Source organism: Schistocerca piceifrons, chromosome 2 (assembly GCF_021461385.2).
Source record: "Schistocerca piceifrons isolate TAMUIC-IGC-003096 chromosome 2, iqSchPice1.1, whole genome shotgun sequence".
NCBI classification, from domain to species: Eukaryota; Metazoa; Arthropoda; class Insecta; order Orthoptera; family Acrididae; genus Schistocerca; species Schistocerca piceifrons.
The window spans coordinates 581,270,694-581,290,643 of record NC_060139.1 but is presented as its reverse complement, the minus strand read 5'-3'; the positions used below and the strand labels follow the sequence as shown (position 1 = coordinate 581,290,643).

Genomic DNA, 19,950 nt, shown 5'->3' with positions numbered 1-19,950 from the left:
AACTGCTTGTTATACTTTTTGTAGCAAAATGAAACCATAACAAACAGCTGGCTGCATCCAGATGGCAAATATGTACCACAATATCATCGTTCCACCTGTGGATGAGAGTGTAAGCTCTCGAAACGCATCTGGGATGAAATAATAATAGTGACTGGCGCAGATAATTGTTTTATTTGAACTTTTACTGTCGTAAATAGACGCAGATCCTTACAAGAGTCAAACATGGACGACTTAAAGTAGATGTGATGCATATGTACAGACAACCAAACTATTACAGTTTCAGAAAAATTGAATGATTTATTGAAGAGAAAGAGCTTCAGAAATTTAGAAATTAAATAATGCATTGGTCCGTCTCTGGCCCTTAAACAAGCAGTTATTCGGATTGGCATTTATTGACAGAGTTGTTGGGTAACATCCTGTGGGACATCATGCCAAAGTCTGTCCAACTGGCACGTTCTATCGACAAAATCTCAATGTGGTTGGAGAGCCCTGCCCATAATGTTCCAAATGTTCTCAGTTTGGGAGAAATCCGGCGAACTTGATAATGGACATGGTAGAGTTTTGTAAGACTGAATGCACGCCGTAGAGACTTAGCTCGCGGAATTGTAAATTCTGGATGGATTTCTATGAAGGGCTAAAAACGGATTATGGAATATCGTCGACGTGCCATTGTGCTGTAAGGGTACCGCTGATCACATACAAATGGGTCCTGCTGTGAAAAGAAACGGCTCCCCAGACAATCATCCCCGGGTGTCGGGTCGCGCAGAGTGCGATAATCAGTTTGGTATCCCATCGCTGTACGAGTTGTCTCCAGACACGTCTTCGGCCTGGACTCTCATTGACTGGAGTAGATGTGTCTTCAATTATGAGTCCCGCTTTGAACTAAACCCCAATGTTCAGCGAAGACGTGTCTGGGACGTCCCAGACAGCGGTAGGATACCAATCCGATTGCCGCCCGCCACATGGCTCGACAAACAGGAGTTATAGTTGGGGGTGCCATTTCTTTTCATAGTCGAACCCTTTTGGTTCTCATCCACAGAACTTTACGTCGACAATGTTCTACGCCCCTTTTGTTGCCCTTCATGTCAAGTCATCTTGGGCTTACATTTCAGCGAGAGTTTCTACTGTTTGTCTTCGTGCTTGCCAAACCATGCCTAAGCCAGGAAGGTCGCCGGATCTCTCGCCAACTGGGAACGTTTGGAGCATTATGGGCATGGCCCTCCGACCAGCTCGGGATTTTGACCACCTAACTCACAAATTGGACAGAATTTGGCACGATATACCTCCAGAGCACATCCAACGACTCTATCAATCAATGCTAATTCGAATAACTGCTTGGATAAAGGCCAGTGGGCCAACGCATTATTGACTTGTTCAATTTGTGAAGCACTTCCCCTTGAATAAATATTTTTTTTTCTTAGAGTGTATTTCGTTAGATGATTTGTAGTGTTTACTGGCAGCATATTTAAACTATCTATCTATTGACAACCATGCGGCTGTCATCATCAGTATCAGCTTCCTTTCAAGGCATAGGCTGCTGCTTGTTCCGAACTCACAAACAAAATCATTCCTTTCTTTTTCGAGGCCTTCCAGTTTTCATTTCCCTCTCGGCTTTTAGTTTAGTATCTTCTAGGAAATTCTGTGACCTGGCATTCTCATGAGACGTTGTCTCCAATTTTCACGACACTTTTTTTTTTTTTTTTCATTCGTGTTGAAAACTTTTAATTGTGTTCTAATACCTTAATTTCTGATCATGTATCTTCTTGTGTAGCCCCCCGTCACTTTTAAGAACCTCATCCTGCTGTTCAAATTTTACTTCTTTGTTTTTTATGGTAATCAAGCTTTTGTTTCCATAGGATACCACAGCAACTGCCGTCACTTTATAAAATTTCATGATGGTCTCTTTTTCTACTTTACAGCCCGATGTTCTGCTAATACTTACACTTACAGCTTGGAATTTGTGTATTTTATTTTCAGTATCGGAACCAAAATCAAAACTTATAGTACAACATAAATAAGAGATTTGAGAGACTTGTTCTAAAACCGAATTATCTAAAACCATTTTTGATTTGTCTTTGTATTTTCCTCGGAAAGACATTCATTTCGTTTTATTACTAGAAATTTTTTAAGTTCTGTTTCTTACATATGTCGTTCAGTTAATACACTGATGTTTGGAGGTCATCTTCATTCTTTTGCATAATAATGACTCCACTTGCAAACAGAAGCACATTCAGGTATTCCTCATTCGCTATCTTAATTTGTTTGTTTATTTGACGCTTGTATTTGCGAAGTATGAAGGCAATGTAAATATTAAAAAAGGTAAGTGATAGTCCATAGCCTTATCTTACAACTTGGTTTATAATCAGTTCTTCAAATTGATTCCTACCTGTGATTATTACTATGCGTCCATTTTCGTAAAGCCTTTTCATTACCTCTGTTAGGATATCCACATTCGGTCATAATCTTCCAAAACCGGTTCAAACAGTGAAAAGTCTTCTCAAGGTCAATAAAGGGCGTATAGGTTTATTTACTAAATTGTCATTGTTTTTCTGTAATGATTTTAATCACAAACACGTTGTCTGTGTATGAAAGATCTCATCTAAATCTATAACAGCTTCTGTGATATTCATCATACAGTTATTTTCTATCTCTGAATGTAGTTTGTAGACAGTGTTTAGAAGACTGAGTCCATGATAGTTTCTGCAATCATTGCGTTTCCCTTTCTTGAAGAGAGATATTACTTCTGCTGTGTACCAAGGGTCTGGGATATTGCAGTTCTTCCCAAGTTCATTTATTAATTGTAAAAGTCTTTTATCTAGTGACAAGTCTCCATATTTAATCAGTTTGGCATTCACTCTATTTATTCCAGTACCTTCCCTGTTCTTCATGCCTTTAAAAGCCTCTTGTAGCTCCTCCATAGTAACTGGATAGAAAGTTTCATTGCACAAACTTTTTCCAGTGTAATCTTCGGTCTTCTGTGTCCATTACAAGTCTGTATAAATATTTGTTCATTGTTAAATGAATACAATGTTCAGTGAAGCAGTGTCTGTTTCTTCCTTGTTCAGCCGGCCGAAGTGGCCGTGCGGTTAAAGGCGCTGCAGTCTGGAACCGCAAGACCGCTACGGTCGCAGGTTCGAATCCTGCCTCGGGCATGGATGTTTGTGATGTCCTTAGGTTAGTTAGGTTTAACTAGTTCTAAGTTCTAGGGGACTACTGACCTCAGCAGTTGAGTCCCATAGTGCTCAGAGCCATTTGAACCTTCCTTGTTCAGGACTTTCATGACTTCCTATGAACATTGCCGTCTACCATGTACGCCGTGTCCTAAGACTCTTATGAACATATACGATACCTCGTGGTGTGTCTTGTACACTGTTTATTTCGCAGCGTTCCTTTTTATTTTGTATGCTTCCTAGTTCTCTGATGTTTGTATCCGTCAAATTTCAAATAAGCTACCTGTTTTTCTTCAATGGCATCTTTAATTCCTGAGTTGCAAATTCAGAATCGACATTTCCCATGTGTTTTCTTCCTTTTACTGAGTGCTTCTGAGGATGCGTCTATGATGCAGGTCTTATTATTATTCCATTCTATATCGATGTCTTTATTGACTTGTAGTGAAGTAAGCTTTTCTTGGAGTCTGTGCTGATAAAGTTCTCTAATACTGTCTTCCGGAATATACGGTTATGAGAATAGAAAAATGAACGTAAGTGATAAACTGCGACCATATATTTTTAAATAGTTAGATAATTAAATTGTGCTGCTAAGAAACACTACATATTTCCTGATAAGATATGTATAATTTAATAATTTTCCTTATATTATAGACCGCTGGTGCTGCTTAGTATGAATATTCGAAACGTGTTTGGTCCAAAATAAAATAAACATTCAGTTGCAAAAGACGGAATGTATAAGTACACGACAAACATAAGGTCACCGCAAGAAAAATTAGTCACTCCAGCGTGCATGCGCAGATGAACTGTTAACCCTTTACAGATGGCACAGTGATAGAGTCACGTGCTCAACCGATAGAGCACAGCCCCTCCGTGATCATAAGGCACTAGCGCTCAGTGAGACTTTTGTGTTTCAAGCAGACAGTGTTCGTAAATATGGGTAAATATAAGAAAATGGCGCAGTGGCAAAAAGGTAAAATTGTGCTTGACCGTGCCCATGGCCGTACGACGTATGAAGTTGCTGGATTTGTTGGAGTTTTGCTGCGGATTATTCAACAAGTCTGTAAGAAGTGGTGTGACACACGTGGCAATGAAATCAAGTCGTCATAGTTGTTGTCGGAGAAAGACCCTGACTGAGAGGGACCGGAGACACGTTTCACGGCTTGTGACACAGAAACGCTTCCAAGCCCGACAGGTATTTATGCAGGTAGTAAATGAAAGTCCATCCACACTTGTTGGCGAGAGAACACTGCGACGTGAACTGCATGTAATAAACGTTTCGAGTCAGTCATCTCAAAAGAGGGCATTGGTCATGCTGGCACGAAAGATGACAACAGCCTAGTTCATCGGGCTGGAAGAATATGTGTCTGGTTTTCTGAACACTCCCACCGTATTACATCTCGAGTGACTTGCAAAATTACCTGACTTGAACCCTACAGAAAATCTGCAGAATATGTTGGAACAGTGGGTAAAACGCCCCCAGTTTGGTGGAATTGCACGATCCAATCGTCAGCGAGTGTCTTATATGGATACGCTGAACCTGCACAACTTTGTGAATTCAGTTCCAAACGGAATCCAGGCTGTTAATGAAGTCCACGAATTATATGCTATTAAATGTTTCTCTAGGCGTGACTAATTTTTTGTCCAGTCAGCTTACTTATTTGTGAGCTATTAATAATTTACGAGGAGCAAATAACATCTTTTTTTACTATACAACACACTAAACCATTTTGCAGTGGCTGCCACAAACAATAAGGCTTTTTCTTTTTACTTTCAATTCCTTTACGAGGCGCGTTCAGTAAGTAATGCATCATTTTTTTCTCGGATAATTTGGGTTGAAAAAATTTGTAATTTGTTTTGAGATATGGTGAAATATTTCCGTTTTAACCCCCATAGTTTCACGAAGTTTCAGTAGGTGGCTGCACTATACGTTGCCTTCAAAATGGCGTCTGTAATGTATATGCGTTCCAAGGAGACAGCTGTCATTGAGATTTTTTTCTTTTGAGCGTTGCAGATGTTCGTCGACGCTTGCAGGATATCTACGGACACTTAGCAGTGAACAAAAGCACGATGAGTCGTTGAGCGAGGCTTTTGTAATCATCGCAACAAACCTGGGACGATCTCCATGAGCCGGCTGGCCACAAACAGCTGTGACTCCTGTAGTGTCGGACTTCAGCGTATTCGTCGCCACAAAAATGCAGACGAATGTCTCCTTCTCCATGACAACGCAGGGCGTGAAACAAGTCTGCGCAACCGAGAGGAGCTAACGAAAGTCCGCAGCTCGTGGTCGTGCGGTAGTGTTCTCGCTTCCCACGCCCGGGTTCCCGGGTTCGATTCCCGGCGGGGTCAGGGATTTTCGCTGCCTCGTGATGACTGAGTGTTGTGTGACGTCCTTAGGTTAGTTAGGTTTAAGTAGTTCTAAGTTCTAGGGGACTGATGACCGTAGCTGTTAAGTCCCATAGTGCTCAGAGCCATTTGAACCATTTGAACCAACTAACGAAACTTCAGTGGACTGTTCTTCCTCATCCACCCAACAGCCCGTATCTCGCACCTTCCGCGTTCCATCTTTTTGACGCAATGAAGGATACAATGCGCGGGAAGAAGTACGTAGATACTGGGGAGGTTAATGATGCAGCAAGACATCGGCTCCGACGTCGACCATATGGTCTCACAGGCCCTCCTGATAAGGTGGCGCACGGCCGTCGCATTGAACATAGATTATGCTGAAAAATAAGGATTTGTAGTCAAAAGTGTGGAGAATTATATGGTGTAGTTTAATCTTGGCTAAAACCAACCTGCTTTCAGAAAAAAGAAAGTGTTGCATTAATTATTGAACGCCCCTCACAGGTGGTGTATACAATTTGATATGATACATTTTATTCGTTACGTGCAATATTTGCCATCAATATAGTGCGTTCGGGTAATATTTTTCGATGATGGTTCATTTTTATTAAACCTACGTACAGTTTGATAAGATGTTCGCAGAAGGTAGGTGTCCCATTGGCGCAGAACCTGCCCTGTACGGCTCTATTGTAAGCAAATGGTGGCGCTGTGGTTGCAGAAGTCGAGCCAGTCGTCGGTGCCGGAGGACTGGAAGGAGCAGCTGGCGAGGGCTGTGGAGGACCTGCCGGAGGACGCCACGGTGCACGAGCTCATCAAGACCGTCGCCGCTCTCTCGCCGGACCGCGCGCGCACCCTCATACAGGTAGCGGCCGCTCTGCGTAACCTGCACACGAACCAGACTGCGGTTACAACAGCCGAAGCGCGTGAGAGGGGGGCGGGGGCACCAGCTGTCGAGGGAGTGAGACAGTCTAGCAGGATACGATCAATCTGCACACAGACCAGGAAGCAAGAGAAACTGAGGACAAATTTGGAAAGGAAATTAAAGTTGAGAGAGAAAAAATGAAAACAATGCGCGTAATGAGGAGTAGGACTTGCGCATCGAGGGTTCCGTGCAAATGAAATTATGTATACAGATAATTCATCCATCCTGAGGATAAAGAATATCGACGATCTTTGTTTGTAATCGATATCGATACAGGCAAGATATGCTCTACCCATTACTGAGAAGAAAGGGTCTTGACAGACGGTCAGACAGAGAGTGTGATATAATTACATCCCGGGTTCGATTCCCGGCGGGGTCAGGGATTTTCTCTGCCTCGTGATGACTGGGTGTTGTGTGCTGTCCTTAGGTTAGATAGGTTTAAGTAGTTCTAAGTTCTAGGGGACTGATGACCATAGATGTTAAGTCCCATAGTGCTCAGAGCCATTTGAACCATTTGAACCATATAATTACAAATTAAGGATTATCAAAATTTTTCCTTTACTTCTACTGTGAAACTTTGGTTGTCGTCCAATTTCATTGTTCTCGGTCAGCGGGAAGTACCCTACAGGATTCGATGAATGAGTCTGCGATTATCAAAATATGTGATACAAATGGCCGCATTTCTTCACTGCACTGACTTAGAAGCTTTCATTTATTACACTGCCAAGGAACTATAGACCCTACTAAGTGACGTAAAGTTCAACTACATACGTCAAACCATTCCTGAGAAAATAAGGTTTTAAATGATGGATGGACATTCAGATAGACGAGCAACAAAGTGGTCCTATAAGGGTTTCGTTTTTACCGACTGATGTATGGAACCCCAAAAAGTAACTTGTTTCATTATGTAGCAGTTCAGAGGACCTGTCCACCTAGAGAAAGTATACGACGACGTAAAATGGTGCCAAATGTTCGTAATTTTCAGAAAAATAGGAGTTAACTGTAGGGAAAAACTGAAAATATAAAATATGTACAAAAATCAATAATAATGCAAGAATAAAAATGAAGTGCTCGGATTAAAAAAGGTGTAAGACAGAGATGCAGTCTTTCGCCATTACCGTTCAATTTGTTCGTCGAACAAACAATGACGGAAGTAAAAGACATCTACAATTACATGGATACTCTGCAAATCACATTCAAGTGCCTGGCAGAGAGTTCATCGAACCACCTTCACAATTCTCTATTATTCCAATCTCGTATAGCGCGAGGAAAGAATGAACACCTATATCTTTCCGTAAGAGCTCTGATTTCCCTTATTTTATCGTGGTGATCGTTCCTCCCTATGTAGATCGGTGTCAAAAAAATATTTTCGCATTCAGAGGAGAAAGTTGGTGATTGGATTTTCGTGAGAAGATTCCGTCGCAACGAAAATCGCCTTTCTTTTAATGATGTCCACCCCAAATCCTGTATCATTTCTGTAACACTCTCCCATATTTAGCGATAGTACAAAACGTGCTGCCTTTCTTTGAACTTTTTCGATGTACTCCGTCAGTCCTATCTGGTAAGGATCCCACACCGCGCACCAGTATTCTAAAAAAGGACGGACAAGCGTAGCGTAGGTAGTCTCCTTAGCAGGTTTGTTACATTTTTTTAAGTCTCCTGCCAATAAAACGCAGTCTTCGGTTAGCCTTCCCCACAACATTTTCTATGTGTTCCTTGCAATTGAAGTTGTTCGTAATTGTAATACCTAGGTATTTAGTTGAATTTACGGCTTTTAGATTAGACTGATTTATCGTGTAACCGAAGTTTAACGAGTTCCATTTAGCACTCATGTGGATGACCTCACACTTTTCGTTATTTAAGGTCAACTGCCAAATTTCGCACCATTCCGATATTTCTTCTAAATCGTTTTGCGGTTTGTTTTGATCTTCTGATGACTTTATTAGTCGATAAACGACAGCGTCATTTGCAAACAACCGAAGACGGCTGCTCAGATTGTCTCCCAAATCGTTTATATAGATAAGGAACAGCAAAGGGCCTATAACACTACCTTGGGGTACGCCAGAAATCACTTCTGTTTTACTCGATGACTTTCCGTCAATTACTACGAACTGTGACCTCTCTGACAGGAAATCACAGATCCAGTCACATAACTGAGACGATATTCCATAAGCACGCAATTTCACTACGAGCCGCTTAGGTGGTACAGTGTCAAAAGCCTTCCGGAAAATCAGAAATACGGAATCGATCTGAAATCCCTCGTCAATAGCACTCTGCACTTCATGTGAATAAAGAGCGAGTTGTGTTTCACAAGAACGATGTTTTCTAAACCCATGTTGACTGTGTGTCAATAGACCGTTTTCTTCGAGGTAATTTATAATGTTCTAACACAATAAATGTTCTAAAATCCTGCTGCATATCGACGTTAACGACATGGGCATGTAATTTAGTGGCCGGCCGGAGTGGCCGAGCGGTTCTAGGCCCTACAGTCTGGAACCGCGCGACCGCTACGGTCGCAGGTTCGAATCCTGCCTCGGGCATGGTTGTGTGTGACGTCCTTAGGTTAGTTAGGTTTACGTAGTTCTAAGTTCTAGGGGACTGATGACCTTAGAAGTTAAGTCCCATAGTGCTCAGAGCCATTTGAACCATTTGTAATTTAGTGGATTACTCCTACTAACTTTCTTGAATATTGGTGTGACCTGTGCAACATTCCAGTCTTCGGGTACGAAGATTCAGGAGTGGGATTACGATTCAAGGTGAAGGGATATCAGTCGTTAAGTTCCGCTGATGACATTGACATGATCACAAGGGGAAGGCCTCAGACGCGACCAACTAATTCGGTTCATTTGTTCAAAAATGGTTCAAATGGCTCTGAGCACTATGGGACTCAACTGCTGAGGTCATTAGTCCCCTAGAACTTAGAACTAGTTAAACCTAAGGACAACACAAACATCCATGCCCGAGGCAGGATTCGAACCTGCGACCGTAGCGGTCTTGCGGTTCCAGACTGCAGCGCCTTTAACCGCACGGCCACTTCGGCCGGCGGTTCATTTGTGGCAGGTCGCTTGAGTACAATTAAAAATTCTTAAAATATTTTGGTTCAGTTCTCCCCCTCCCCAATTTATCAGGAAACCACCCCTAAAGTTCATGACGCACAATCACCTCAGAACCGACACGATCGATAGACAATTGAAAACTGAGCACTTTTCATAATGGTATACGGAGTCCGCAAAAGAAAATTTTTCTAGGAATCGAGGGAAAATTTTTTTTGAATGCCGCTTATGTAGCCCTACCTGTAATGCTAATGCCGTGCAATGAAAGTGCCACTGGCGTAGCGACCAAGGCATTTGGCTAGAGAGCAACTAGGCCCTACATTCATTTTTTTTCATTTTTAGTTCTACCGTTTCAAAAGTGGTAGGAATAGCAGGTAAATAAGGTGCTTAAATCAATAAGGAATAATAAAACGTAGGCAAAAAAATTCCCAAACTACTTAGATTAGTAAATAATTAATATTTGAAGCCTCGTTACGTCAAAACAATTCTGAGTGAGAGTGCTTCGAAGACGAGTTTCGACACACTTTATTGCATAAAGAAGAAAAACGGTCTCTTGTCATAGCTGGTAATATACATAAACTCATTAAAAAGGTTTACGACACTTCCTCCAAATCCGGGAAATTACCAAATTCAATTTACAAAACTTACCTTGAGAAGATTTTAAAACCGCATGTTGTTTGTAACAAGGTAATACCGCCATATTGCAAACCTATGTGCCAGCGATATGATCTTTATTTTTATCATAAGTTAAAAACTTCATTTCGAGGCTTCAAAATTTTAATGCCCTTCTGGAAACGCAGCCGGAAATACACATCCGCGTCGATGACGACTTCCAGCATAACTCGTAATCTTGTTTCAGCTTCGATTTTTCAGGTAATGTTATCGTATGCGTGGAACGTATCAAACTGATTCCCTAAATTAAATCTTTTTAAATGTATACAAAGTCTGTTTTCCACCGAATCTTCCAAAGGAACAGTGTAATTTCATGAGTAGTGCATTCATCAGATGTTCTTGGTGCCGTGAGCATATTTGCTTCGAATGTTCATATGGCAGGTATCATCCATCTAGTTATTCGAAAGAAATGGAGGATATATAACAGCGACCAGGGCTGAATTTTTAATTCTTTACTAATCCAATTTGTTCGAGATATTTATTTCGTGACCTTGTTATTATTTGCTATTGATTTACTTACCTTATTAACTCTCCTAGGCCCACCAATTTTGAAACGGAAAAAACACTAATGAAAAAATTGAACGCACTTGGGATTCGAACACAGGTTCCTTGCTCCACTGCCCAATGCCTTTTTTTATACATGGGATGGATAGCGCGTGTGGTGGAGGAGTGCAGAGTGGACAGGGGTAGCAACTCGACGCCTGGCCGTGGTATTCCTCTCGCCGTTAAGGGATCAGGACTGGTGACAGGGAATCAGTAATGGGACCTTTTTTTATGTCCCCCCTGGAATATATACTACTAGCACCGCATCGTGCACTAAGTAAAGAAAACAAATAATCCCGAAATTATTCTACGCAGTAGCAATACAACGCGGAAAAAAATGTGCTACGTAGCACGATGCAGAGGGATGCGCCGCTACTCTCCTTTCGCTTGATCATCACACATGTCGTAGGTTATTCCACCGATACAGGTCGTGTTCTAGTAAGCTCAGTTAATGGGTATCTTCTCCTACCTGCTGACGTTCCACCTGCGTGAAAGGTTGCGTAGGGCACTCCCTAAGTAACAACAACAAACACCTGGGATAGATGAAATAAGTGTGGAGATGATGAAGTCAGCTGGACCTATTGGATTACAACGGTTGCATAGATTGCTAAGATGCTTGTTGTTGTTGTGGTCTTCAGTTCTAAGACTGGTTTGATGCAGCTCTCCATGCTACTCTATCCTGTGCAAGCTTCTTCATCTCCCAGTACCTACTGCAACCTACATCCTTCTGAATCTGTTCGGTGTATTCATCTCTTGGTCTCCCTCTACGATTTTTACCCTCCACGCTGCCCTCCAATACTAAACTGGTGATTCCTTGATGCCACAGAATATTCCCTACCAACCGATCCCTTCTTCTAGTCAAGTTGTGCCACAAATTTCTCTTAATTCAATACCTCCTCATTACTTATGTGATCTACCCATCTAATCTTCAGCATTCTTCTGTAGCACCACATTTCGAAAGCTGCTATTCTCTTCTTGTCTAAACTATTCAGCTAAGATGCTTATGGACTCAGAAAATTGAGCCTGGAGAATGGGAAAAGTGAATAATAATTCCAGTGTTCAAGAAGGGGGACAGAAAAGTGTGTCATAACTATAGAGGGATCACATTCAGAACACAAGTAGCAAAAATAAATGAGACGATACTGGAAAGAAGATGGGGGGAAAAAGCGAAAGGTCAGTTAGAAGGGAAGCAGTTTGGCTTTCGACATGGTAGATTAACAGTGGGCCCAATCTTTAGTATGAAACAGCTGATGGAAAGGCCTTGGAAATATGGGAAAGATCTGTTGCTGATGTTTCTTGACTTAGTAAAGACTTACGATAGTGCCCCAGAGAAAAGGTTTGGAGAAAATCCTAGACAGAAATGGAGTTGGAAAACAAACAACTGAAATGCTTCAAGTAATGTACTACAAAAGTTTCAGATGTGTCGAGACCCAAGCTGGAAGAACTGATTGGTTTAGGAATATTATGGGGTTGAGACAAGGATGAGTGGTGTCACCATTATTATTTATAACAGTGATGGATGAAATTGTGAAATATATGAGAGCTTCTCATAGAGGACGGGAGATGAAGTTATGGCCATTTGCCGGTGATACTGTGGTGTGGGGAACCAACAACAGGGAGGTACTGTTACTAGAATAAATAGACATCTACAATGAAAAAAATCGGAAGATATGAAATTAAATTCAGTGTAAGAAGGAGCGAGGCTATTGTGATAACCAGAGGAGAAAGGGAAAGCAAAGGACAAATTATCATTAAAGGGCAGGATATTGAATTGTGAATAACATTAAATATCTAGGAAGTGTGATACTGGAAAATGCAAGAATGGAGGCAGAAGTTAGCACAAGGATACAACAGAGCAATACATTTTACCTGTGTGTGAGGAGCTTAAGTCTGGGGAAAGGGGGGGGGGGATTACCAATGAAATGCTGTACAAGCCGAGCCGTAGGTTGGACCTATGCTGACCTATGCTGACCTGGAGAATGACAAGAAGAGAGGAGAGTTGTATTGAAACTAGTAAAATGAAATTCGTAAGAAGTATTTTATGGAAAACGAGGAGAGAGAGAGAGTGAGAAATCAAGATGTTAGAAACGAAACTGGTGTAGAAAAGCTGAATGAGAGAATTGAGAAGAACAGGTTCAAATTATTTGGACATGGAAAGAGAATGGAAGATGAAGAAAACCAAAACAAATGATGGAGACCAAGTTTAAGGATAAGAGAGAGACCTGCAGAAAATATACTGGCCAGCCAAAATATTATGACCATTGCCGACCGCGGTGTTGGATGTCGCGTGGTGGCGTTGCGGGCCGTGACGCGGTATCAAAAGTATGTAAGTGGAGCAGACACTGGCTGGGGATCACTCTAGCGAAGATGTTGGCTGCAAGTAGGAAAATCCATTGAGATAAGCGACTTTGGCATTATTACGCAGAGCCTGTGAACGAGTTTCTCTAAAATGGCGTAGCTGGTCGAATATTCACGTGCTTCTGTCGTGAGCATCCACGGGAAGAGGCAGAAGGACAGTGAAACAACCACTATTCGCTGAAAGGTTCGACGTCCCCGACTCTTCACAGTACAAGGAGCTCGGAGGCTTGTCTGCTCTGTAAAATAGGCTAGATGATTATCTACGGCATCCTTGTCGAAAGAGCACAATCTTTCAGCATTGCAATTGTCCGAGTCTCAGAGCCAGAACCGTACTACAGTGTTTTGACGAGCATTATAGTGATCTCATGTTGATGTCCCGACGACGAAATTTGCCTAATGTAAATCCTGTGGAACCCATCTGGGTCGCTATCGGGCGCCATTGCCGCGTACGCTTGACCGCGGCACGTTATTCGCACGAATTACATGACCTGTGCGTAGACATCTAATGCCAAAAACCTACCAACAAACTGTCAGATCCCTGATAAGCGAAAACAGTGATGTATTTCGTTCCACAGACGGATAAACAAGTTATTAAGCAGATGGACATAAAGTTTTGGCTCATTAGTGTAGATTCATTCAATAAAAACGAGTTTAAGAAGAAAGAATATGGACTGCAACAAAACAGTTACAGAAGGAGAATGTTGCAAAGACAGAGGAAAGTGGAGTATTATCATTAACGTACTACCCTGGTCAGATGCTGGATAAAGTGGAAACGAAAGCGATGACGACGACTACGACGAGCGGAAATGAAAAGTGTCACGTCAAGTGCACACTGACCAAACGCTACCAATGCTCCAGTATTTCCAGGTCCTTGACATATGTTGATTAAAATTTCATGCGAGCTTACTTTCAGTACAAGAAAGAACCATTCCTACAAATGGAAGTGTGGGTACATCATGGACGTTGAGTGTGTTTGACGTTACCGGTAGGGATCGAACACAGCATCCCCGGAGGCCGTGTACATGCAGCTTACCGCAAAGTTTCGGAACTGCATCATTGACATGATGAACATGGGAGCACTGTACCCACAGGTCGCGCAGAAAGTTGACTGCAGTGTACTGACTGCACAACGAATGGTGACAAAATGGACTGGGCGCAAATGAATGTCACGAAGGGTAGGCACGGGTTCTTCCAGAAGGCCTAATCCACGGGAAGATTGTAGGACTGTTCGACTGGCCCTGACGAGTAGATGGATGAGAACGGTTGAAATATGGAAGAGGTGACAGGTTGAGTGTCGCCCCGAATCATCGACAATAGAGCACTGGAAGCTGGATGGAGATCTCTAGTTGCAATTTTCGTTTATCACTGTCATTACACCACAGACAACAGAGACTTGCTTCATGTAGAGCCATCGTCAGCTAAGACCCTGAGTGGAATTGCAATGAAATGAATACACCTAGCTGCATATAGGCGTTGATATAAATCAACGGGGACAGTTGAAAATGTGTGCCGCGACCGGGACTCGAACCCGGGATCTCCTGTTTATATGGCAGACGGTCTATACGCTCTATCCATCTGAGCCACCGAGGACACAGAGGATAGTGCGACTGCAGGGACTTATCTCTGGTACGCCTTCAATGAGACCCACAATCCCAACTTATTGTCCCGCACGACATTCATAGTGCCTCTGCCCATTATACTCATTACTCGCGGCTTTTCGCCGATTCCCGTAAGAGTTCGGGCACTGTTTGTGCAACCGCACAGAAGAAGATGGTCAAATGGCAGGTGAGCCTTAACTATATATATGAAGATGGTAACTGTTCTTTCGGACATACCCTGAGTGGCATCCTGTGATACTCTACGATGCCTCTCGCTTCGGTTTATGGCGGTCGTATCGATGCCAATGTGTCCGTAGACAACTTCGTGGCAGTTCACAGGAAGCAGCTATTCTTGAGACCTTCACCTCTCCAACTCCGCCGGCCGATGTGGCCGAGCGGTTCTAGGCACTTCAGTCCGGAACCGCGCGAATGCTACGGTCACAGGTTCGAATCCTGCCTCGGGCATGGATGTGTTCAAATGGTTCAAATGGCTCTGAGCACTATGGGACTTAACTGCTGAGGTCATCAGTCCCCTATAACTTAGAACTACTTAAACCTAACTAACCTAAGGACATCATACACATCCATGCCCAAGGCAGGATTCGAACCTGCGACCGCAGCGGTCGCGCGGTTCCAAACTGTAGCGCCTAGAACCGCTCTGCCACGTATGGATGTGTGTGATGTCCTTAGGTTAGTTAGGTTTAAGTAGTTCTAAGTTTTAGGGGACTGATGACCTCAGCTGTTAAGTCCCATAGTGCTCAGAGCCATTTGAACCATTAGGATAATGACCAAGCTCACACCGCAGTTCACAAAACAAATGTCTTGAGGAATGTACAGATCCTTGTGATTGTCCGGCCGGTTCCCTGATTTCTCATGTATGGGATGTGACTTACACACATTGCAACAAATAAATTAAGAATTCAATAACTGTTGAAAACTAAAGGAACAGATATCCATTTTGCCTGTTGCACTTTTTTCCACAAAGGCAGGTCAGCCATTCCAATGCTTCTGTGGTGAAGTCGTGCATGTCTTTTAACGCGCCCCTTAACGATGTATCGAGACAAACCAGGACCAGGTAACCATTGTTTGCTCTTTGACTCCCTGTCGGTCGCATCAGGGGCATCCTGAAACTTCTCATTGAGACAGGCTCTTGTTGGAGATATCATGGTCTGTGCAAGTTCTGTTAATGTTGCATCACCGTCTTCTGGGAAGAGAAAATCATGGTAACCTCAAAGTTGGATCTGTTATTATGCGGGAGTTCATGACATTCTGATGTCGTCAAAGCGATGTCGAGTGATTATTACTGTTGAAGTCGTTGTATCGCTTGGCGACTGTTACAGGTGGATGTCTTGGCTTCAGTCTCGGCTGCTGTCGTTTAAGAAAATCTGCATTGGCATGAATGGGAAGGGACGGGTTGGCATTACATTTTTCCAAGTTTGATTTGAGCGCTACCAGTCGTCTGGTTTGTGGGAGTGCGATATTATTCAGTAATGATGCCCACTGAACCGCAGTCATCCTAATAGTTCCAAATATGGTTCGCATTCCCTGGTTTAGAGATATGTCGAGAATTCTGGTATGTCTGCTATTGATCCAGACAGGAACATAGTATTCCGCAGCTGAGTGTCAGAGGGCTAATGTGCAAATTCTTCCAGTTTTGGCGGTAGCACCCCACGACGTATTGTCCAGCTTCTGAATCAGTTTAGTTCTAGTTTTGATTTTTGCTAATCATTTTTTCAGGTAGCTATTGGAAGGCGAGTGTTCTGTCGAGCAAGACACCATGGTACGTAGGATGTGGGCTATGTTGCAGTGTGACACCATCGGGGTAAACGACAAGATTTCTTTGAGCTCCTCTGTTGTTAAGATGAAACGATGTGACTTCAGTTTTGTTTGTATTCGGTTGGAGCCCGCAGTTTTTTTTAAATATGCAAAAATTATGCCAAGGTCTTCACTCAGTACTTTCTCAGCTTGGACGAACTCGAACGACAGGTACCGATAGCAAAATCATCCGCATTCAAGAATTTCCGAGATGTTGTTGAAGATATATCTGAGATGTATACAGGGTGTCCCAAACCTTTTGGTTGAAATTGAAACAGGTGGTAGGGAGTCGACAACCGATTATACTGAAATAGGGAACGATTGGTTGGAAATGCATATTTATTGTGTTACGGACATACACAAGGTACAACGCACAACAACAACATAGCTCATAGTAATTGTTCAAAGCGACTGCCACCAGCCTCAGCGCAAGTATTGCAACAGCTCACGATGTTCTGCCGCATTCTCGCAAAGATTCCGGGTGTCTGTTGAACGCTGGAACCGGCAGCAGATGATAAACTGCATATACCCTGACCACCAAACAGAAATATTGTACATAACTTAACTTCCAGCACGTCTGTCATGTGACGACCGCATGCATAGCACTGTCACATTGACCTGTGTTGCACGCACACCACTAGGTAATCCGCCAATCCAGATTCGGGCGACGGCAGTTAAATGTGATCGTCATAGGCGTAATTAAAATCTGTGTAGGAAGGAGGGCTTTGCTGGCTCCAGCCGACCACTGGGACAACGACAGCGCATTATTGACCTTTGGGGGCGGGGGCAGATAAGGACGCCCTCTGCTCGCTTCCTCAGTCAGGGAGCGGAACTCACAGGCTAAAAGCCAGCTTCGACACCGACTGTGCTAAGAGCGTTTGTCAGCTAGAAAAGCACGCGTTTTGCATATCATTTCCGTGATTTGTGTCGCAATGATATAGAACGAGCAGTTTGAGGGCTATCGTATTCTGAGCTCAAACATAACGAGGTATCTCGAACAGAATGACCTCCTCCATACCTACAAGCACGGATTCCGAAAACATCGATAATGTGAACCTCAACTGTCGCTTTTCTCACGTGACATCCTGGAAGCCATGTATCAAGGCAGTCTGATGGATGTAGTATTTCTTGACCTACGGAAAACATTTTACTCTGTACCAGGCAACAAGTAGTAGCAAAAGTACCATTAAACGAGGCATTAAACAAATTTTGTGACTGGATTGAGGATTTCTTGGTAGGGAACACGCAGCAAGTTATATTGGATGGCGAATCACCGTTAGAGGCATAGGTAACGCCATGTGTCCCCATGGAAGTGTGTTGGGACCCTTCTTGTTCACACTGTATATTAAGGATCTTCCAGATAATACTTATAATAACCTCAGACTTTTCGTAGATGAAGCAGTTGTTTGTAATGAAGAACTATCTAACAACATTTGAAGAAATATCCAGTCAGAACTTGATAACATTTCAAAGTGGTGTCAAGACTTGTAACTTATTTTATTTGTTCAAAAACGTAAAACTGCGCATTTCACACAACGCAGAAACATAATAAACCATGACTGCAACATAACTGAGTTACAGCTGGAATCATTCGTCTTCTACAAAACAAATACTTGGTGTAACACTCCATGGGCATATGAAATGGAATGATCAAGTAGGCTTAGAGTTGCGCTCTACCAAAACTACGGTTCAGTATTTTTCGTACAGTGCATAAATGATGCGGTAAACGGTAGGATTACCTGTAGTATTGGTAATACAGGTAGGGATAGAAACATAAATGAATGTGAGCGAGTGAAACTATAAGCTGACGACTTCTCCTTGTTTTTCGTTCGTTCGTTTATTTGTTTTGCACATATTTGTAGGCGCTCATAGTTCATTGTTAGTGTTTTGCGTATTTTATATCCTTACAAAATATAAATTGTATTTTATAAGTGCTGAAAATTAGCTGATCGCGTAACGCCTGCGCTTTTGTGCAACCAAAGCAATTACTTTTGATGTAAGTACATTTTGCTTCCACAAAGATATAAAAGTCTATAGTATTATTGTTGTTATTTTGTCTTCAATAGAACGATCTTCATCATGATCGAAGGCAAGAGTTTCCTGTTACTATTTATAAGTGCAAAAGTTGATTATGAATAGCAGAAACTTGTTTTATATAAGTTCGACCAAGTATTGAACCGATCCAGAATGAGATTTTCGCTCTACAGGAGAGTGTGCGCTGATAAGAAACTTCCTGGCAGATTAAAACTGTGTGCCGCACCGAGACTCGAACTGGGGACCCAAGTTCGAGTCTCAGTCCGGTACACAGTTTTAATCTGCCAGGAAGTTTTATTGAAGCGATGTTTTATATACTTTTGCTTTGCGTTTTTTTTTAATTTTTTGAGGAAATTGGGTTTTCTAGCGTTATATGATAAATCTCCGTTTTTTTTTAATTTTTACAGCAACATCCATTTGTTTCACGTTACGAAATAATAATTTTCGAATAAAACCTGAATTAAACATTGACAATTTCAGTTTTGCTATATATACTGTTTAATTTTAAGTAACAAATACGAGGAGAAATGTTCTGTAGGTTATGTGGCCCTTTAAGTATCCTCATTCAGTTTGTAGACGGTCCACCGCTTCGGAACATAAGGATTCTAGTAAGACACTGATCGCATATGCAGAGAAGGGGATCGAAATGAGGTAATATCGATAGGTGGGCAACTCATCTAACGTACAGGTAACCCAATTACAATCTTAACTGGCCAAAGCAACTAGAGAAACTACCATAGTCTACGCTTACCTCTGATAGTCTACTGTAGCCTAAAGTAGTTTCGCGACTCCACGCAGGCTCTGTCGTAGCTAAGGCCGGTAGCAGACCTCGGATCATTGATATGATGCTGGGGAAATGCAGTCACTTTGCAGAAGAGACCTTTTACAAATCATGTGTGCATCCCACCTTAGAATGTAACTCAAGTGTATGGGACCCATACCAAATAGGAGTGACAGCGGATATTGAAAGTATAAAACGCCGCGCGGCACGAATAGTTACGTGTTTGTATGATTCACGGAGGAGAGTCAGAGAAATATCGGTAAACTTGAACTGACAGACGCTTGACGACAGACGCAAATTATCTCGTGAAAGCTTAGTTACGAAGTTTCGAGAAACAGTACTAAGAGAAAAATCAAGAGATATACTTCATCCCCCTGTGTATCACTCAAGTAGGGATCTTGAGGAAAGGATCAGACTAACTGCAGCACGCACGGAGATTTCATCTTCCCAAGCGCCTTACGCAACTGGGACGAGAAGAAATTCTAACATGTGATGTCATGCTAAGTGCCGTTTGCTACATACTTCACAGTGGTTTGTGGAGTATAAATACTGATGTAGATATAGACCAGGGAAGGTAAACCGAATTTCTGGTGACTATGACAGTATTGTCTTGTTTTCACGTGGGAGAGAGAGAGAGCGAGAGAGAGACGGAGATACAAACAAG

General features: G+C 42.4%; 1 protein-coding gene across 2 annotated transcripts in view; it reads left to right on the top strand.

Annotated features, from left to right (window-relative positions):
* Positions 1 to 19,950, top strand: part of LOC124776965 — a 252,457-nt gene that overhangs the window by 161,749 nt on the left and 70,758 nt on the right. For both annotated transcript variants that reach the window (XM_047252205.1, XM_047252204.1), the window contains exon 3: positions 6,229 to 6,372. In XM_047252205.1, the coding sequence (XP_047108161.1) occupies positions 6,229 to 6,372 (144 nt within the window). The remainder of the gene's footprint in view (positions 1 to 6,228; positions 6,373 to 19,950) is intronic.